The 18,045-nt window shown below is 39.6% G+C and overlaps 1 protein-coding gene across 1 annotated transcript; it reads left to right on the top strand.

The window, feature by feature from the left end:
- The first annotated feature begins 8,652 nt into the window (after nt 1-8,652).
- Nucleotides 8,653-11,823, top strand: LOC141095369 (probable G-protein coupled receptor 148). Its single transcript, XM_073581332.1, has one exon. The coding sequence runs from the start codon at nt 9,038-9,040 to the stop codon at nt 10,070-10,072; it is 1,035 nt and encodes a 344-aa protein (XP_073437433.1). The 5' UTR covers nt 8,653-9,037; the 3' UTR covers nt 10,073-11,823.
- Nucleotides 11,824-18,045: the final 6,222 nt, after the last annotated feature.

Below are 18,045 nucleotides of genomic sequence, written 5' to 3'. Positions count from 1 at the left end.
TTAAGGATACTGTTTTCAGTGTGGGGGAGGAGAGGTCCTGCTACTGTGTAGGGCGACATGCCGAATTTTTATTTCATCTGGTGTAGTATAGAGGTTGGGGAATGTGCTCTAGATAACTGTGTTATTTTCTGCAGAGACAGGTCTTGGCTGGAAGAAGTGATGGCGTTCTGAACTGGGTGAAGAAGAAAAGCGAAGATGAAGGACTTCAACTAGAGATGTCACTGGTGAGTCAGTGTGTTATCTGTGCAAAGATGAGAAGTACAAAGAAAAATGCATGGTGCCTACAGTGAAACATGGTGGTGGCTGTGTCCTTATGTGAGGATGCTTGAGTGCTGCTGGTGTTGGGAGCTACATTTCATTGATGGCTTCATGAATTCACAGATGTTTTGCTCTATAGTGAAAGAGAAGATGCTACTTCAATCTGTACCCTTGATAGACGTGCACATTTTTAACATAATGATCCAAAACACGCACTAAGGCCAGCAATACATTCCTGAAGAACAGAAGACCAGTGTGACAATGATTCAGTGGCCAAGTGTCTCCTGATCTGAACTCAACCAAACACCTATGGGGAATTCTGAAGAGAAAAATTGTCATCACTCTCCATCCAGCATCCAGGCTTTAAAAGAGGTTGTTATTGAAGAATGGAAAAAGACAGATGCTGCAATATGTCAGTAACTTGTTCATTCCCTTCCTAGAAGACTCAGTGCTGTCATTACAAATCATGGAGGTCATACAAAATACTAGATACTTTATTATATTCCCTGAAAGTGTCAGTTCCAGACTATTGTTTGAGATGCTTATGTAGCATCTATAATGCATATCTTTGAATGCTATTAACAGAAAACTATGCAAGATGGCCGCCCCTATAATCATATACTGAAAATAGAATTTAAAAAAATCTACAAATCAGAAAATATAAAAAAAAAATAAAAGTGATTCATTCTCTTCAAAAATGACTCCCTTTTAGTACATTCATGAAATGAACATGTTATAGTATAAAACAGGTAGAGAGATAAGGTATACTGAGACCTTGTGTTTGCTCCGGCATAAATAGCAATTACTGTATAAATGTATCACTATAAACAGGATTTAGACATTTATAGGGATGGTGGTGGGATATAGGTAAGGCAACCATACCAAATAGGTCAACTAATGATCTATTATTTATACTTTATACTGAAGTAGTTTTTTTTCACCTTTAAGGATATAGCGCAGATAGAGCATAGGGTTATATGTAGAACATAAACAAGCAACGAGTCTAGTATATGTATAGATAGTATGATGCAGAATTTTTTTTTTTGCAAAGTTTTGTCAATAACATCAACATGGTCCAAAAAGTGCGTGTATAAAGTCAATGCAATGAATATTCAACAAATCCATAGACGATGCATGGAAACGACCAAGCAGTGCAAATATAATATAAAGCATCACAAACATCAGTGAAAATAAATAAGATAAAAATATTTAAAAACAATTAAAATGACTCCACCCAATGAATAAGAGTTGGGACAGCCAGAAATCTTATATGCGAAATTTATAGATATGCATACCATAGTACAGCAGCTGTAAATAAAAAAAAAATAAAAAGGACTTACATCAAAACACTGTATCATAAAAACAGATAATGATCATAGATATGTAAATACTCAAGAAAACAATGAGCGTCGAAAGATCATAGTAGAGTCAAATTCACAGATATAGCACCACCAAAAATAGGCGATCAAAGTTCCCACCCCAATTTGAATTTTTTTTATCTGATGCATTTTCAATAAAGTTGGTGATGTTTTATATTATCTTTGTACTACTTGGTCGTTTCCAAGCCTCTTCCATGGGTTTGTTGAATTCTTTATCAATGTTACATAAGTGTGACATATCTACCGGTGATGATTAACCATACCTTATTATGACTCTGATTATGGGATTTAATAGATTATTACCTGGTAATATTCTTGCTACCTCAAACATATGTCCAAGTTTTGGAATATGAACAAGTTAGATCAAAATCTATACATGAAAAAAGTATTATACCTTGTGAATTTTTACACATTTTTTCTTGGTTCACCCACAAATTTAATTGTATTTTATTGGGAATTTATGTGAAATGTCAACACTAAGAAGTATTTGTGAAGTGTACTAGAAATGAGACATGGTTTTCTAATTATTTTAAAAAATATAAATCTGAAAATTGTGACATGCATTTGTAATCAACCTCCTGAGTCAATACTTATAGGACCACCTTTTGCTGAAATTACTTCTGCAAGTCTTTTGGGGTATGTCTCTACCAGCTGCACATCTAGAGGGAGAAATTTTTGCCCATTCTTCTTTACAAACTAGCTCTAGCTTAGTGAAATTGGAAGGAGAGCGCCTGTGAACAGCAATTTTCAAGTCTTTCCAAAGATTCTCAATAGGATTTAGGTCTGGACTTTAACTGGGCCATTCACAAACCAGTTGCATAGCTCTGGCAGAAAGGTGAATGGCCATTGTCCTGCTGAAAGATGAACCTACATCACAGTCTCAATTCTTTTGCATCCTCTAACAGTTTTCCTCCAGAAAAGCATACTCCCTGCATGATGCTGCCACCACCATGTTTGACGGTGGGAATGGTGTTTTCAGGGTGACGTGCAGGGTTAGTTTTACGCCACACATAGCCTTTTGTATTTAGCACAAAAAGTTCTACTTTGGTCTCAGCTGAGTAGAAAACCTTCTTCCACATGGCTTTTTGCAAACTGCAAACGGTACTTCTTATGGCTTGATTTCAAAAATGGTTTTCTTCTTGCCACTCTTCCAAAAAGGCCAGAATTGTGGAGTATACGACTAATAGTTGTCCTGTGAATAGATTCTTCCACCTAATCTGTGGATCTCTGACACTCTTTCAGAGGGATCATGGGCCTCTTGAATGCTTCTCTAGTTAGTGCTCTCCTTGAATGGGATGTCAGTTAGGTGGATGGCTATGTCTTGGTAGGTTTTCCGTTGTGCCATACACCTTCCATTTTCTGGAAGAAGGATTAAACAATGCTCCATGAGATGTTCAGAGCTTGAGCTTTTTATATATATAACCTAACCCTGCTTTACTTTTTTCCATAACTTTATCCGTGACCTGTCTGGTGGTGTATTCCTTTGCTTTAATGATGCTGTTTGATCTCTAATGTTCCCAAACAAACGTCTGAGGCCTTCACATAACAGCTGTAGTTATAAGAAGAATAAATTACACAGGTGGACTCAATTTTCTAATTACATGACTACTGGAGGCAATTGGTCACTCAGAATTTTATTTACTGTTATCAGACTAGGAGGGTCTGAATACAAATGCACATCACAATATTCAGACTTATATTTTTAACCCCTTCCTGACATCCGACGTACTATCCCGTCCATGGGACCCGGGGCCCCTATGCCCATGGATGGGATAGTACGTCTACCGCGATCAGCGGCGCCCACGTGGTGAGCGCCGCTGATCGCGGCCAGGTGTCAGCTGATTATCACAGCTGACACCCGGCACAATGTGTCAGGGGCGGTCACGGACCACCCCCGACACGTTAACCCCTTGCACACCGCGATCAAACATGATCGCGGTGTACCGGGAGTTAAAGGGAAGCATCGGCAGGGAGGGGGCTCCCTCCGTGCTTCCCTGAGCCCCCCACGGCAGCGCAATGTGCAGCGCTGCTGTGGGGGGCTCCTTTCCTCCAGGCCCACGAATCCAAGATGGCGACGGGGGCCTTCGGGGGCCTGGAGGAAGCTGGCTTCCTCAGTGCCTGCAAAGCGCAGGCAAGAGGAAGTCTTCTTCAATGCCTGTGACAGATTGCTGATCTGTCACAGTGATCTGTGATCTGTGACAGTGATGTCCCACCTGGGACTATGTAATAAAGTAAAAAAAAATAAAAAAAAGTGTAAAAATAATTTAAAAAAAATCGCCAAATAAATTAGTAAAAAAAAAAAAAATATTCCCCAATAAATTCATTTTTTGAAAATAAAAAAAAACAAGACAATAAAAGTACACATATTAGGTATCGCCGCGTCCGTAACAACCCGCCCTATAAAACTTTCCCATTAGTTAACCCCTTTAGCGAACCCCTTAAAAAATAAAAATAAAAAACGAAGCAAAAGATAATGATTTATTATCATACCGCCAAACAAAAAGTGTAATAACGCGCGATCAAAAAGACGCATATAAATATCCATGGTACCGCTGAAAACGTCATCTTGTCCCGCAAAAAACGAGCTGCCACACAGCATCATCAGCGAAAAAATAAAAAAGTTATAGCTCGCAGAATAAAGCGATGCAAAAATAATGGGGTGTCAGCGTACTCATGACAAATTGGACAACAACTTTTGCGGTCCAATTTCTCCTGTTACCCTTGGGAAAATGAAAAAATTGGGGACTAATTGATCATGTTTGTGGAAAAAATACGATTTTTTTATTTTCATGCCCGGGCATTATAAACTTCTGTGAAGCCCTTGGGGGTTCAAAGTGCTCACCACACATCTAGATAAGTTCCTTAGGGGGTCTAGTTTTCAAAATGGGGTCATTTGTGGGGGGTTTCCACTGTTTAGGTACATTAGGGGCTCTCCAAAGGCAACATGACACCCGCAGACCATTCCATCAAAGTCTGCATTCCAAAACGTCACTACTTCCCTTCCGATCCCCGACGTGTGCCCATACAGTAGTTTTCTCCCACATATGGGGTATCAGCATACTCAGGACAAATTGGACAACAACTTTTGGGGTCCAATTTCTCCTGTTACCCTTGGGAAAATAAAAAAAATGGTGACTAAAAGATCATGTTTGTGGAAAAAATACGAATTTTTTATTTTCACGCCCGGGCGTTATAAACTTCTGTGAAGCACTGGGGGGTTCAAAGTGCTCACCACACATCTAGATAAGTTCCTTGGGGGGTCTAGTTTACAAAATGGTGTCATTTGTGGGGGGTTTCCACTGTTTAGGTACATCAGGGGTTTTCCAATCGCGACATGGTGTCCGATCTCAATTCCAGCCAAAAACGTCAAATGGCGCTGCTTCCCTTCCGAGCTCTGCCATGCGCCCAAATAGTGGTTTACCCCCACATGTGGGGTATCAGCGTACTCAGGACAAATTGCACAATGACTTTTAGGGTGCTGTTACCCTTGGAAAAATAAGGATTGAGGGTGAAAAGATCATTTTTGTGGAAAAAATATGATTTTTTAATTGTACGGCTTTATGTTATAAACTTCTGTGAAGCCCTTGGGGGTTCAAAGTTCTCACCACACATCTAGATAAGTTCCTTAGGGGGTCTAGTTTCCAAAATGGTGTCATTTGTGGGGGGTTTCCACTGTTTAGGTACATCAGGGGTTTTCCAATCGCGACATGGTGTCCGATCTCAATTCCAGCCAAAAACGTCAAATGGCGCTGCTTCCCTTCCGAGCTCTGCCATGCGCCCAAATAGTGGTATACCCCCACATGTGGGGTATCAGCGTACTCAGGACAAATTGCACAATAACTTTTAGGGTGCTGTTACCCTTGGAAAAATAAGAATTGAGGGTGAAAAGATCATTTTTGTGGAAAAAATATGATTTTTTAATTGTACGGCTTTATGTTATAAACTTCTGTGAAGCCCTTGGGGGTTCAAAGTTCTCACCACACATCTAGATAAGTTCCTTATGGGGTCTAGTTTCCAAAATGGTGTCATTTGTGGGGGGGTTTCCACTGTTTTGGTACATCAGGGGTTTTCCAATCGCGACATGATGTCCGATCTCAATTCCAGCCAAAAACGTCAAATGGCGCTGCTTCCCTTCCGAGCTCTGCCATGCGCCCAAATAGTGGTTTACCCCCACATGTGGGGTATCAGCATACTCAGGACAAATTGCACAATAACTTTTAGGGTCCTGTTACCCTTGGGAAAATAAAAATTGGGGTGAAAAGATCATTTTTGAGAAAAAATATGATTTTTTAATTGTACCGCTGTACGTTATAAACTTCTGTGAAGCCCTTGTGGGTTCAAAGTTCTCACCACATATCTAGATAAGTTCCTTTGGGGGTCTAGTTTCCAAAATGGGGTCACTTGTAGGGGGTTTCCACTGTTTAGGTACATCAGGGACTCTCCAAACATGACATGGCGTCCGATCTGAATTCCAGCCAATTTTGCATTGAAAAAGTCAAACGGCGCTCCTTCCATTCTGAGCTCTGCCATGCACCGAAACAGTCGTTCCCCCCCACAAATCAGGTATCAGCGTACTCAGGACAAATTGCACAATAACTTTTGCAGTCCAATTTCTCCTGTTACCCTTGGTAAAATAAAAAAAATTGAACCTGAAGTATTTTTTTTGTGAAAAAAAGTTAGATGTTCATTTTTTTTTAAATATTCAAAAAAATTCCTGTGATGCACCTAAAGGGTTAATAAACTTCTTGAATGTGGTTTTGAGCACCTTAAGGGGTGCAGTTTTTAGAATGGTGTCACTTTTGGGTATTTTCTATCATATAGACCCCTCAAAGTGGCTTCAAATGTGATGTGGTCCTAAAAATAAAATGGTGTTGTAAAAATGAGAAATCGCTGGTCAACTTTTAACCCTTATAACTTCCTAACAAAAAAATGTTGGTTCCAAAATTGTGCTGATGTAAAGTAAACATGTGGGAAATGTTAGTTATCAAGTTTTTTGTGTGCCGTATCTCTGTGATTTAAGGGCATAAAAATTCAAAGTTGGAAAATTGCGAAATTTTCAAAATTTTTGCCAAATTTCCGTTTTTTTCACAAATAAATGCAAGTTATTTGAATGAAATTTTACCACTAACATGAAGTACAATATGTCAAGAGAAAACAATGTCAGAATCACCAGGATCCATAGAAGCGTTCCAGAGTTATGACCTCATAAAGGTACAGTGGTCAGAATTGTAAAAATTGGCCCGGTCATGAACGTGCAAACCACCCTTGGGGGTGAAGGGGTTAAAATAATTAGAAAACCATTACATTTCATAAATACTTGCTACTTTGTGTTGGTATAGCACATAAAATTCCAACAAAATACATTTTAAGTTTGTGGGTGTGATGTGAAAAAATGTGGAAAAGTTCATGGGGTTCCAGGGCTCTGAACATATGAAAAGGTATAAACTAGAATCAGTCAGTGGAGGATCAAGCTTGGAATTTCCTAAAGTATTGGTTTCATACGTGAACACTTTGAAATTCGATTTGCAGTTTGCAAAAAAAGAAAACTTGCTTGGCACCATTTCCCACACTGCTGAAGCATCAGAAAGCAAGCAAATGTATATTTGCATGACCACGTGGGCCTCCCCATAGTACCCTGCATATATATATGACATATAGTGGATTATATACAGAGATGGTCAGTACCTGGGCCATCACAGATCAGTGCCTTCCAGTGACACACAGTTTGCATGGCAGTCATTTTTTGTCATTGTGTAACTATACAAGTCTCTTTCTTCTGCAGAATGTTAGCTTTTATGATTAGCGTGGTCCTCTCTCTCCTATTGAGTGTAAGCTCTTAAGATTAGTGGGGTCCTCTCTCTCCTATTGACTGTTAGCTCTTATGATTAGCAGGGTCCTCTCTCTCTCCTGTAGAATGTAAGCTCTTAAGGTCAGTGGAGTCCTCTTTCTCTTTCTCTCTTTCCTCCATCGCACGTGTATTTTCCGAGCAATTACAAGCTTTCCAGTATTAAGATTTGCACACTGCAATTCAAATTTTGGGGGAAAATTTGTTGAAAGCAGAGAATTGCAATTTCAAAAGATCTGCTCATCTCCAGTACAAACAATATCAGTACATACAATGGCATGTAAAAGATTGGGCACCCCTGGTCAAAATTATTATTATTTTGCACAGTCAAAGAAACTGAAGATGAAATGATCTCTAAAAGGCCTAAAGTTAAAGATGAGTCATCTCTTTTGCAGTTTAGGCAAAAAAAATATGTATTTTCACCTTTTACATTTTAAAAATTATAAAAAGGAAAATGGGCCAAAGCAAAAGTTTGGAGATTTGTGTGCTCAGATAACTTTGATTAAGGTTTCAGACCTTAATTAACCCGTTAGAGTTAAGTCTTGTTCAATATCATCGTTAGGAAAGGCCAGGTGATGCAAATTTCCCAGCTTTATAAAAACCGAGCCTCCTCTAACCTTGTGCCAAAAACCAGCAGCCTTGGGTTCTTCTAAGCAGCTGCCTAACACTCTGAAAAATAAATTTCCCAAACTTTTCCATGTCACTATAATGATACTATTGTGGATATCATATGATAGTGACAAGCACAGTAAACATGGAGTGACAAACTGACTTAGAGGGAGAAAGGACTTTGCCCAGGAGTAACAGAAGAATACAATCGTCAGATGATGCAAACCTAAAATGAAGGTAAAGCATTGGAAATACTGCGAGGTCTACGGTCGCCATTGCAAAATGTTGTTTACATTTGAAATCACATCAATCAAAAACTCTGTTGATTATAAAAAAAAAGTTTATATCTGGTTTCAACATTCACTGCACGACTTTACGGAATATAAATGAGCACGGCAGGAGGTTTACAAGCCGCTCAAAGGACAGATGGACAGATCCGTTTTTCTCTATTTACTCTCTATATATAGTCATTTGACATTGATGCATTCAGTGAAGGTAAAGATAATGTACACTAAGAAATGCTGCATTATCTTGGTAACATGGACATGCATCACGCTTCATTTCAGCTGATCATGGGCTAAAGATGTTTACTTAGGAAGAAAGCACAGGTATCTCTTTCATGACCAGCCTGCTTCTTCAATTCTATATGTTTTCCTCTTATCATCAGATATTATGATGACAGGTGCAGTAGATATAATCAATCCTCCTCTCCGATGTGCTTGGTCAAGCAGACATCCCATCTGTTGATTCATTATGGCAGTGGGAGTGACAGAGGCATGAAGAAACAGGTAGAATCGCTGCTGTGGGACTTCAAGTTTTGTGGATATGGATTCAACCATCATATACGGTAGCAGGAGCTTTGTGCCAAAATTCTGCGGTTTTGGGCATAAGCTTTATTCTGCATGACATTGTTTATCTGGAGGAAACTTGGCTCTAAAGAACTGACATGAACTCTTCAGGCTGTGCCGTGTCTCTGATGTCACAAAGAGATGTGGGAAATTTCACCCAAAATGTGGCCAGCGTATCTCTCTACTTGAATCCAGTTTGGCTATCACTTCCCTTCCACTCGGAGATGAGGATATTTCTGCTTCCTACCGCTGTCTGCTTTGTAGCTGCCATTTTAGTGACACCTCCAATTTTGTTTTCCATCTTCTCCAACGTCAGCCTGCGTCGAGAAACTCGGTTCCTGCTCCTTGGAAACGCCCTTTTATCGGATTTAATATATCTGCTCCTGTACACCATAAGCAGCACATGTAACATGACCAACATATATATCCCAAAATCCATGTGTGCCCTGCTTCTATTTTCACTGGCTGTAACCTACGGTGTTGGAGTGCTCACAGCAGCAGGAATGGTGGTGGACACATACCTGGCCATTCTGTGGCCTCTACATTACATGATCTTTCTACCTCCATCAAGAACAAGAAAGTTGATCGTCTTGCTCTGGTTTTCATCATGCCTCTTTGCGGGTGTCTTGTTTTTAGTCTTGTATTTTACTCAGAAACCTGTTCCATGCCAATATGATCTCTGTTCTCTTCCAGTCATACTCCTTATAACATTGCATGGGGACCAGGCCATCAGGTTGTGCCATATTCTTTTCATCATTGGTTTCATTCTATGCTTTTCAATGATTTTGTGCTGCTACATATTCCTATGTTACAAAACCAGAGAAAGTGGTATGTGGAAAGGTATTTCGTCCAGGGCCAGTGTCACGTTCCTGATGCATCATGTTATACTGGGATTTTACTTCTGTCCACTACTTCTTCTGTTGGCAGAATCCTTACTGTACATTAATAAGGTGATCAGTCTAGAGGTAGGAATGCTGATCACAATGGCAATCTGTAATGTCCTCATAGTCCTGCCAAAAGGTGTATCTCCATTCCTATATGGGTCCAGATACAGAGAGATATATAAATCTCTCAGGTTGTTCTGTAAATTTAGGCGGCATGGTCTTGTAGCACCAGCTAACAGATATACATGAAGGTCACTGGAGGTTAAAGGTGTTGGCCAGCCCCCTGAAAGAAATGGTCCTAGGCTCTCCACTTGTAGTTCTGTACTCTACACATAACGTCTGATAAATTCAATAGCTAAGCCCCTTTATCTACCTTTTCATTGCTATGACAGATAGAGGGGCTGGCCCAACTATTTAAATAAACCGCCAGCTAGCCCCCTTCCCACAGTGCTTTGGTCTTGTGCCAACATGGAAACACAGGTGGAACGGAAGTGGAGCTTCCTGTTCCTGGGACCAAAGTGTCAGCCATATGTAATATAGCTACTTTTTCATGCTATTTTTATTTTTGTTGGTGGGAAAGGTGGGTGAGGTTAGTCAACAACCTTTTGAGGTGAGATGGTATACTAAATAAATTAGTCACTGTAATCCGTGGCCAATCCATTCTATATATTGAGTATGTAAAAGCTCAGTCCAGGGATACCTGGAATTTGTAAAAACATGTTTATTGTGTCATATACAAGGCATAATAATGCAATGTTAATAAAAAGGTCAAGTAAGGCTCTAACAGGCCTCCATTAATGACAGTTATAGCTAACAAAAAGTGGTACTAATGGGCTGATAATTACCATTACAGTGAGGGGTTATTCCCCATATGAGTAGCTATCTCCTAGACTGTACTGATTCAGGCCACTGGGACCCCCAGCAATTCCAAGATTGGAACCTGTAAATTGGTCAAAGATGTGAACCTCCTTGTTTTTGGGTTACAGAGACCCATACCTTTACATCACTGGAAGTCCAAGCGTTAAGACCCCCCAATGGCCAGTAAGACTTACCCCATCCTATAAGGTATAACTTCATATTTTGAGAATAATCTTTGAATAATGGGAATAATGTTAGGACAGCTTTTCTCGGTGAATGATTTGGTAACTGAAAATGTATATTTTGTATATATTGTATAAAAAATAAACCCATAACTGCAGAGCATAGAATGAAACAATTATTAAATGTTCAAGCCAGATTTTTAGACAAGTCTCAAATGTTTGGGCACATAGGTCCCAATTCATTAAGGCGTTGAAAAACTTTTGAGTAGCATGAGGTTTTGATGTTTTCACATCTGTTTTGAGCACCTCCATTAAAAGTGGACAGAACTAGCACAAGACGGGGACGTGACATACCATACTCCAGAAATCTTACTCCACTCCTCGACTAGAGTAAGATTTTTGGCAAGGCACATGGAAATGTATGCCACTGGTAAGGTGCCTGATTCATTAAGTGGCATGTGTTTCTTAATGAATCATACTACTCTTACTCCGCCATGCCCGCTCATTGAGAATTGCTTGTGTAAAGCCAGTCTTAATGAAATGGGGTCATAATGTTTCCATTAAAATGTGGAGCTGTTTACTTATCTTACAACTTTTAAAACGTGGTGAGGGGAAAGGGCCCAGGGGGCTCTGCTATCATCTGTCTAACAGATTTATCAAAATGTATTATAGATATTGTAGGTGTATATTTCAAGTTTTGGCAAATAGCTCAAGATTCGCCAAATGGAGCTTCAATAGCTGGGACCTCAGCTACCCGAGAATGGTGAAAGAAGGAGAGTTCTTGACAAGTCTCATTTGGAATGGGCACCATGTTATATGCAAACTACATAATATCTGCATTGCTGTACATAGGAGGTTATTAATGACATTGTGTAAATTTCAGATTTTCATTTCTTGTGACGTTTTCTGTAATATATATCTCTGTTTCTAAAATAAATGGTAACCATGTTTGCAGTCTAACATTTCCCATTTTCATTTTGCTTACCCATATAGATATATAATTTTTTAGATTGCTTTGAACTATTGATTGACTCCAGTGGTGTGGCATAAGGGCACAGTGCTGGATGCCCTGGACAAAGACATCTTTATTAATGGATTGAGGGATGCCATACCTGTCTTGGCCTGGGTGCTGGAGATCCACATTGTACCTCAGATTGACGCTGTTGATTGTGGATAACTAGATACATTACTTGATAAAATTATGCACACTCCAAAACCACTGCTATATTTGTATGGGCCAGATCTTCTTTTAAGATATCCTTTCCCCCGGAAATGTTGCATCTTCTGAAGATGGGAATGGTTGAAGACCAGAAATTACTTATATATAACGTTAATTAGATGACATATTGTATATGTATGGATGTGAATATACAGTGCTTTGAAAAAGTATTCATACTTTATAAACTTTTCCACATTTTTCACATTACACTCACAAGTTTTTATGCATGTTATTGGGATTTTATGTGATATACCAACACAAAGTAGCAAGTGATTTTCTAATTATTATAAAAATATAAATCTGAAAATTGTGACGTGAATTTGAATTCAGCCCCCTGTAGTTTGATACCCCTAAATAAAATCTTGAGTGATCAATTCCCTCTAGAAGTCACATAATTAGTACATTGAGTCCACCTGTGTGTAATTTATTCTTAGTATAACTACAGCTGTTATGTGAAGAGCTAAGGTGTTTGTTTGAGAACATTAGGTACCACACAGCACCATGAAACCACACACCAGAAAGGTCACAGATAAAGTTGTGGAGATGAGTAAAGCAGTGTTAGGTTATAAAAAAAATAGTCCAAGCTCTGAACATCTCACGGAGCATTGTATAATCCATCATCCAAAAATAGGAGCATGGGACAACTGTAAACTTACCATGATAAGGCTGTCCACATAAACTGACATCCTAAACAAATAGAGCACTAATAATTGAAGCGAAATAGAGTCCCATGGTCACTCTGGAGGAGCTGCAGAGATCCATAGCTGAGGTGGGAGAATCTGTCCACAAGACAACTAGTAGTTGTATACTCCACAAAGCGTATGGAAGAGTGGCATGAAGAAAACCATTTTTGAAAGCAAGCCATTAAAAGTATCATTTGCAGTTTGCAAAAAGCCATGTAGTTGACACAGCTAGCATGTGTAAGAAGGTGCTCTGGTCAGACGAGATCAAAGTGGAACTTTTTGGGCTAAATGCAAAATGTTATGTGTAGCAGACAACACTGCATATCATCCTGAAAACGCCATCCCCAACGTCAAACATGGTGGTGGCAGCATCATGCTGTGGGATGCTTTTCTTCAGTAGAGACAGGGAAGCTGGTCAAAGTTGATGGTAAGATGGATGGAAACTTGTTAGAGGCAGCAAAACTTGTTAGAGGCAGGAAAACTTGTTAGAGGCAGCAAAAGACTTGAGACTTGAGACTGCGGCGTAGGTTCACCTTCCATCACGATAACGACCTTAAATATGCTGAAAAAGCTACAATGGAATGGTTTAGAACAAAGCATATATATGTGTGTGAATGGCGCAGTCAAAGTCCAGACCTAAATCCCATCGAGAATCTGTGGCAAGACTTGAAAATTGCTGTTTACTGTCGCCTCCATCTAATTTCACTAAGCAAGAGCTAGTTTGCAAAGAAGATTGGGCAAAAAATTCAGTCTCTAGATGTGGAAAGCTGGTAGGGAAATCCCCCAATAGGCCTGCAGCAGTAGTTGCAGAGAAAGGCGGTCATGCAACATATTGAAACAGAGTTCTGCATACAAATGCATGTCACAATGTTCAGATTTACACAGTATATTTCAAATGATTAGAAAATCATGTATCATTTCATTTAAACTCCATAAATATTTGCTATTTTTTCTGGGTTTATAAAAAAAATCCTAATAAAATACATTTAAGTTTGTGGGTGTAATGTGGAAAAGTTCACGAAGTTTGAATACTTCTTCATGGCACTGTATGTATTTAGATTTCATCTTATAACATTGCTACAGACTAATTATCAAGGCACATGTTCAGAAATTATTAAAATAAAAGAAAACATACATGATGCAATAAGCATGGAAGAAAGCTATTACTGGGCTGGACAAGGCATAGGAGATAGTATTACATAAATACTTATATTACCATATCTTTACAGACCATATGTGAAGTGTATTGCACAACTAACTTCTTTCACTAATAGGAAGGGATCAAATTGGGTTAATCTGAGTGAACAAGGTTGTTCAGTCTTGTTGTCCTGAAAAACATTTCTTAGGCTGTGTGCAGACGCTGCGGATTATGTGCGGATTCATCCACGCAGATTTTGTAAAATCCGCAGGTGAAACCGCAGGTCAAAAGACCTGCGGTTTTACCTGCGGATTGCTCTGCGGTTTTGCCCTGCGGGTTTTCATCTCCTCAATAGAAGAGATGGCAAACCGCAGGAGAATCCGCAGAAAGAATTGACATGTCAATTCTTTCTGCGGATTGAAAACCGCAGATAATCCGCGCGGAAAATTCCGCACTGTCTGCACTGCGGTTTTTGATTCCCATAGGGAATCATGGTACTGTACACCGCAGCGGGTCCGCAGCGGCCAAAACCGCAGCAAAATCCGCAGCGTGTGCACACAGCCTAAGGGGTAGGATAAGCATCTGACATGTTTGGCACAAGGATTAGGCAAGTTACAGTCTAATATGAGCAATCTTTTACCCAATATCAGATATTGGGGCACCCTATGCAATATATCTATAGGACTATCTTAACCCCTTTACCCCCAAAGGTGGTTTGCACATTAATGACCGGGCCAATTTTTACCATTCTGACCACTGTCACTTTATGAGGTAATAACTCTGGAATGCTTCAACGGATCCCGCTGATTCTGAGAATGTTTTTTCGTGACATACTGTACTTCATGATAGCGGTAAAATTTATTTGGTACGACTTGCGTTTATTTGTGAAAAAAACAGAATTTTGGTAAAAAATTAGAAAATTTCGCAATTTTCCAACTCTGAATTTTCATGCCCTTAAGTTACAGAGAAAACTGGGTAGTTAGCGTGCACTCTAGTCAAATATAGACGAGGTGCAGGTGCAACGGACCAGTAGGTCCTAATTACAAGTTAATTAAATTCACCGCACACTCAAACAGACTTTATGCAAATAGGTGTTTATTTTATTACATGTGGGAGCCAAACAGGAATATAGCACACAGTGGAAGTGATATAAATAAAAGGACGCCACCTCTGACAGGCGCGGGAGCACTTCCTTCTCTCAGCACACATCAGCCATTTATCTTGGTATTTCTTCTTGAGAGATTCTCCTCTCCTTCTGCACCCTTTACAAACCTCCAACATTGGAATAAGCGATAATATGATAAAGGCTCGGACTGAGCCGAAACGTCTTTTATTTATATCACTTCCACTGTGTGCTATATTCCTGTTTGGCTCCCACATGTAATAAAATGAATACCTATTTGCATAAAGTCTGTTTGAGTGTGCGGTGAATTAAATTAACTTAAGTTACAGAGATACAGTATGTCACACAAAATAGTTAATAAGTAACATTTCCCACATGTCTACTTCTACATCAGCACAATTTTGGAACTTTTTTTAAGGAATTTATAAAGGTTAGAAGTTGACCAGTGATTCTTGATTTTTCCAATAAAATTTACAAAACCATTTTTTTATGGACCACTTCACATTTGAAGTCACATTGAGGAGTCTATATGACAGAAAATACGCAAACATGACAACATTCTAAAAACTGCACCACTCAAGGTACTCAAAACCACATTCAAGAAGTTTATTAACCCTTCAGGTGCTTCACAGGAATTTTTTGAACGTGGAAAAAAAGTGAACATTTAACTTTTTTTTCACAAATAATTTACTTGAGATCCAAATTTTTTAATTTTGACAAGGGTAACAGGGAAAAAACGAACCCCAAAATTTGTTTTATAATTTCTCCTGAGCATGCCGATAGCCCATATGAGGGAGAAAACCACTGTTTGGGCGCATGGCAGGGCTCGGAAGGGAAGGAGCATCATGTGACTTTTGAATGTAAAATTTCCAGGAATCATTAGCAGACATCGTGTCCCATTTGGAGAGCCCCTAATGTGCCTAAAGAGTGGAACCCCTCCACAAATGACCCCATGGCACCAAAATTTGTCCCACAAGTTCTACTGAGCATGGCAATACCCCATATGTGGCTCTAAAGTACCACTTAGCCATATGGAGAGATTCGGGAGGAACGGAGCACTATTTACCTCCTGGAGTGCAGATGTCCCTAGAACAGTTTACAGACTTCATATACAGAGCATATACATATTAGTCCTTAAAACCCAACACCAACTATGGGTACATTCTGCAAGGATAAATGAACACTAAATGCCACTAGAAGGAGTAAACAAAAGGCACAGGAATGTAGAGTACAAAATATAAACAATTTTATTCATATTGAATTCATATATCATACAATCACATATAGATGCCTCAAATTACCAAAAAAGCCGCTGGATACATGGACAGAATAGATCACTACATTATTAAAAATAAACCAATAGTGGTGCTACACTATGGCATATAGTACCCGCATAACTATAAGTGAGACCGCTATAGACCAGATTATAATAAGTGCCCCAACTGACACATTACTCCTACATTTAGTACCTGGACCTAACAAAAGCGGATCACATTCCTAGCAATTCAGGGCAAGCCATAACAACTGCTACCAAATGTAGAATTCGTGATACCTGTATATTATGTCCACGCTATCACCGTGATCTTACCGACGCGCGTTTCGCCTCTTCTTCTTCCGGGGGCATAGCAGTCTCACTTTTAGTTATGCGGGTACTATATGCCATAGTGTAGCACCACTATTGGTTTATTTTTAATAATGTAGTGATCTATTCTGTCCATGTATCCAGCGGCTTTTTTGGTAATTTGAGGCATCTATATGTGATTGTATGATATATGAATTCAATATGAATAAAATTGTTTATATTTTGTACTCTACATTCCTTGTGCCATTTGTTTACTCCTTCATATACAGAGCACCTAGTTGCTAGAAGAGCAAACTCTATGGTTAGTTTCCAGAAACAAGCAGTAATGCATGTTGCCAAGTGAAAATTGCAAACTGCCATTGTAGTCACCAGTTTGCTGTAGTGATCAGTATGTTGCAGTTACCAGTATGTTATGCCCAGTCGGTGCTTCTGGAGGCATGCACCCGTAAGTAAGGCGGGCTCTCATTGCCAAACATGTGGATGCTATATGTGGTTTAGATACACCGTGGGGCTCAGAAGGGGGGGCATTTGGATTTAGGAGCGGAGAATTTGCTGAATTTCTTTTGAGGGGCAAGGAGCCATTTTGCTTTTCCAGAGCCTTTATATTACAAGTAACATGGAAGCCCCCTATTTTTCCGTTAACAGATGACAGACCTGAGTGGGGACTTGCTTTTTTGTGGATTGAGTTGAAGCTTTTATTGGGAACATTTTACACAATGTTTGGGAACACATTAATACGGTGCTCTATGCTGACCACTTATTTTGGGGTTTCCATCTAAATCTCTGGCATGATTCAGATGAGACCCTCCATGGAATTCATTATAATGAGGCAGCAGAGTTACTCTAGACTCCGTCTGGTCTCTGTTCAGCAGTGTCCTTCTTTTCAGAAGTGCACAAAACTGTGACCGACTGCACTTTTATGCAACCCTAAAAATACGGACACCGCCAGATCACAGGTCAGGTGACGTCCAGAGTGCCTCCATCTGCCTCATTATAGGGAATCTTCCACAAAAGATTCCATATTTCAAAGATTTACACGAAAACCCCAGTGCAAGCGCTCATCGCAGAGCACAGGATAAATGTTTGCCGAGCCTTATTGCGAACTTTGGGACGCAGAATAAAAAAATCAACAGCAGGTGAAGAATTGATTTTATTTATTTTTTACGCCGTTCCTCATGCGATATAAGTGATTAGGCAACTTCATTCTTTGAGTTTGTGCAATTACAGCTAAAGCAGTCCCACAAGCTCGCTGCCTTTGGGTAATCCTTGACACTGATCTCTCTTTTAAACCACATATCCAAGCCCTTTGCACTTCCTGCCGATTTCAACTCAAAAATATTTCAAGGATCCGTACATTCCTCAACCAAGAAACACAAAAACCCTAGTCCATGCCCTCATCATCTGCCACCTTGACTACTGCAACCTCCTGCTCTGTGG

The sequence above is a fragment of the Dendrobates tinctorius genome, unplaced genomic scaffold (assembly GCF_039654945.1).
Source record: "Dendrobates tinctorius isolate UK_male_01 unplaced genomic scaffold, ASM3965494v1 ptg000069l, whole genome shotgun sequence".
Lineage (NCBI taxonomy): Eukaryota > Metazoa > Chordata > Amphibia > Anura > Dendrobatidae > Dendrobates > Dendrobates tinctorius.
The sequence above is the reverse complement of the archived record's forward strand: the minus strand, read 5'-3'. Positions and strand labels throughout refer to the sequence as shown.

Excerpts from the sequence above, each read along its gene's own strand:
- LOC141095369 (XM_073581332.1), top strand. The coding sequence starts at position 9,038 with ATGAACTCTTCAGGCTGTGCCGTGTCTCTGATGTCACAAAGAGATGTG.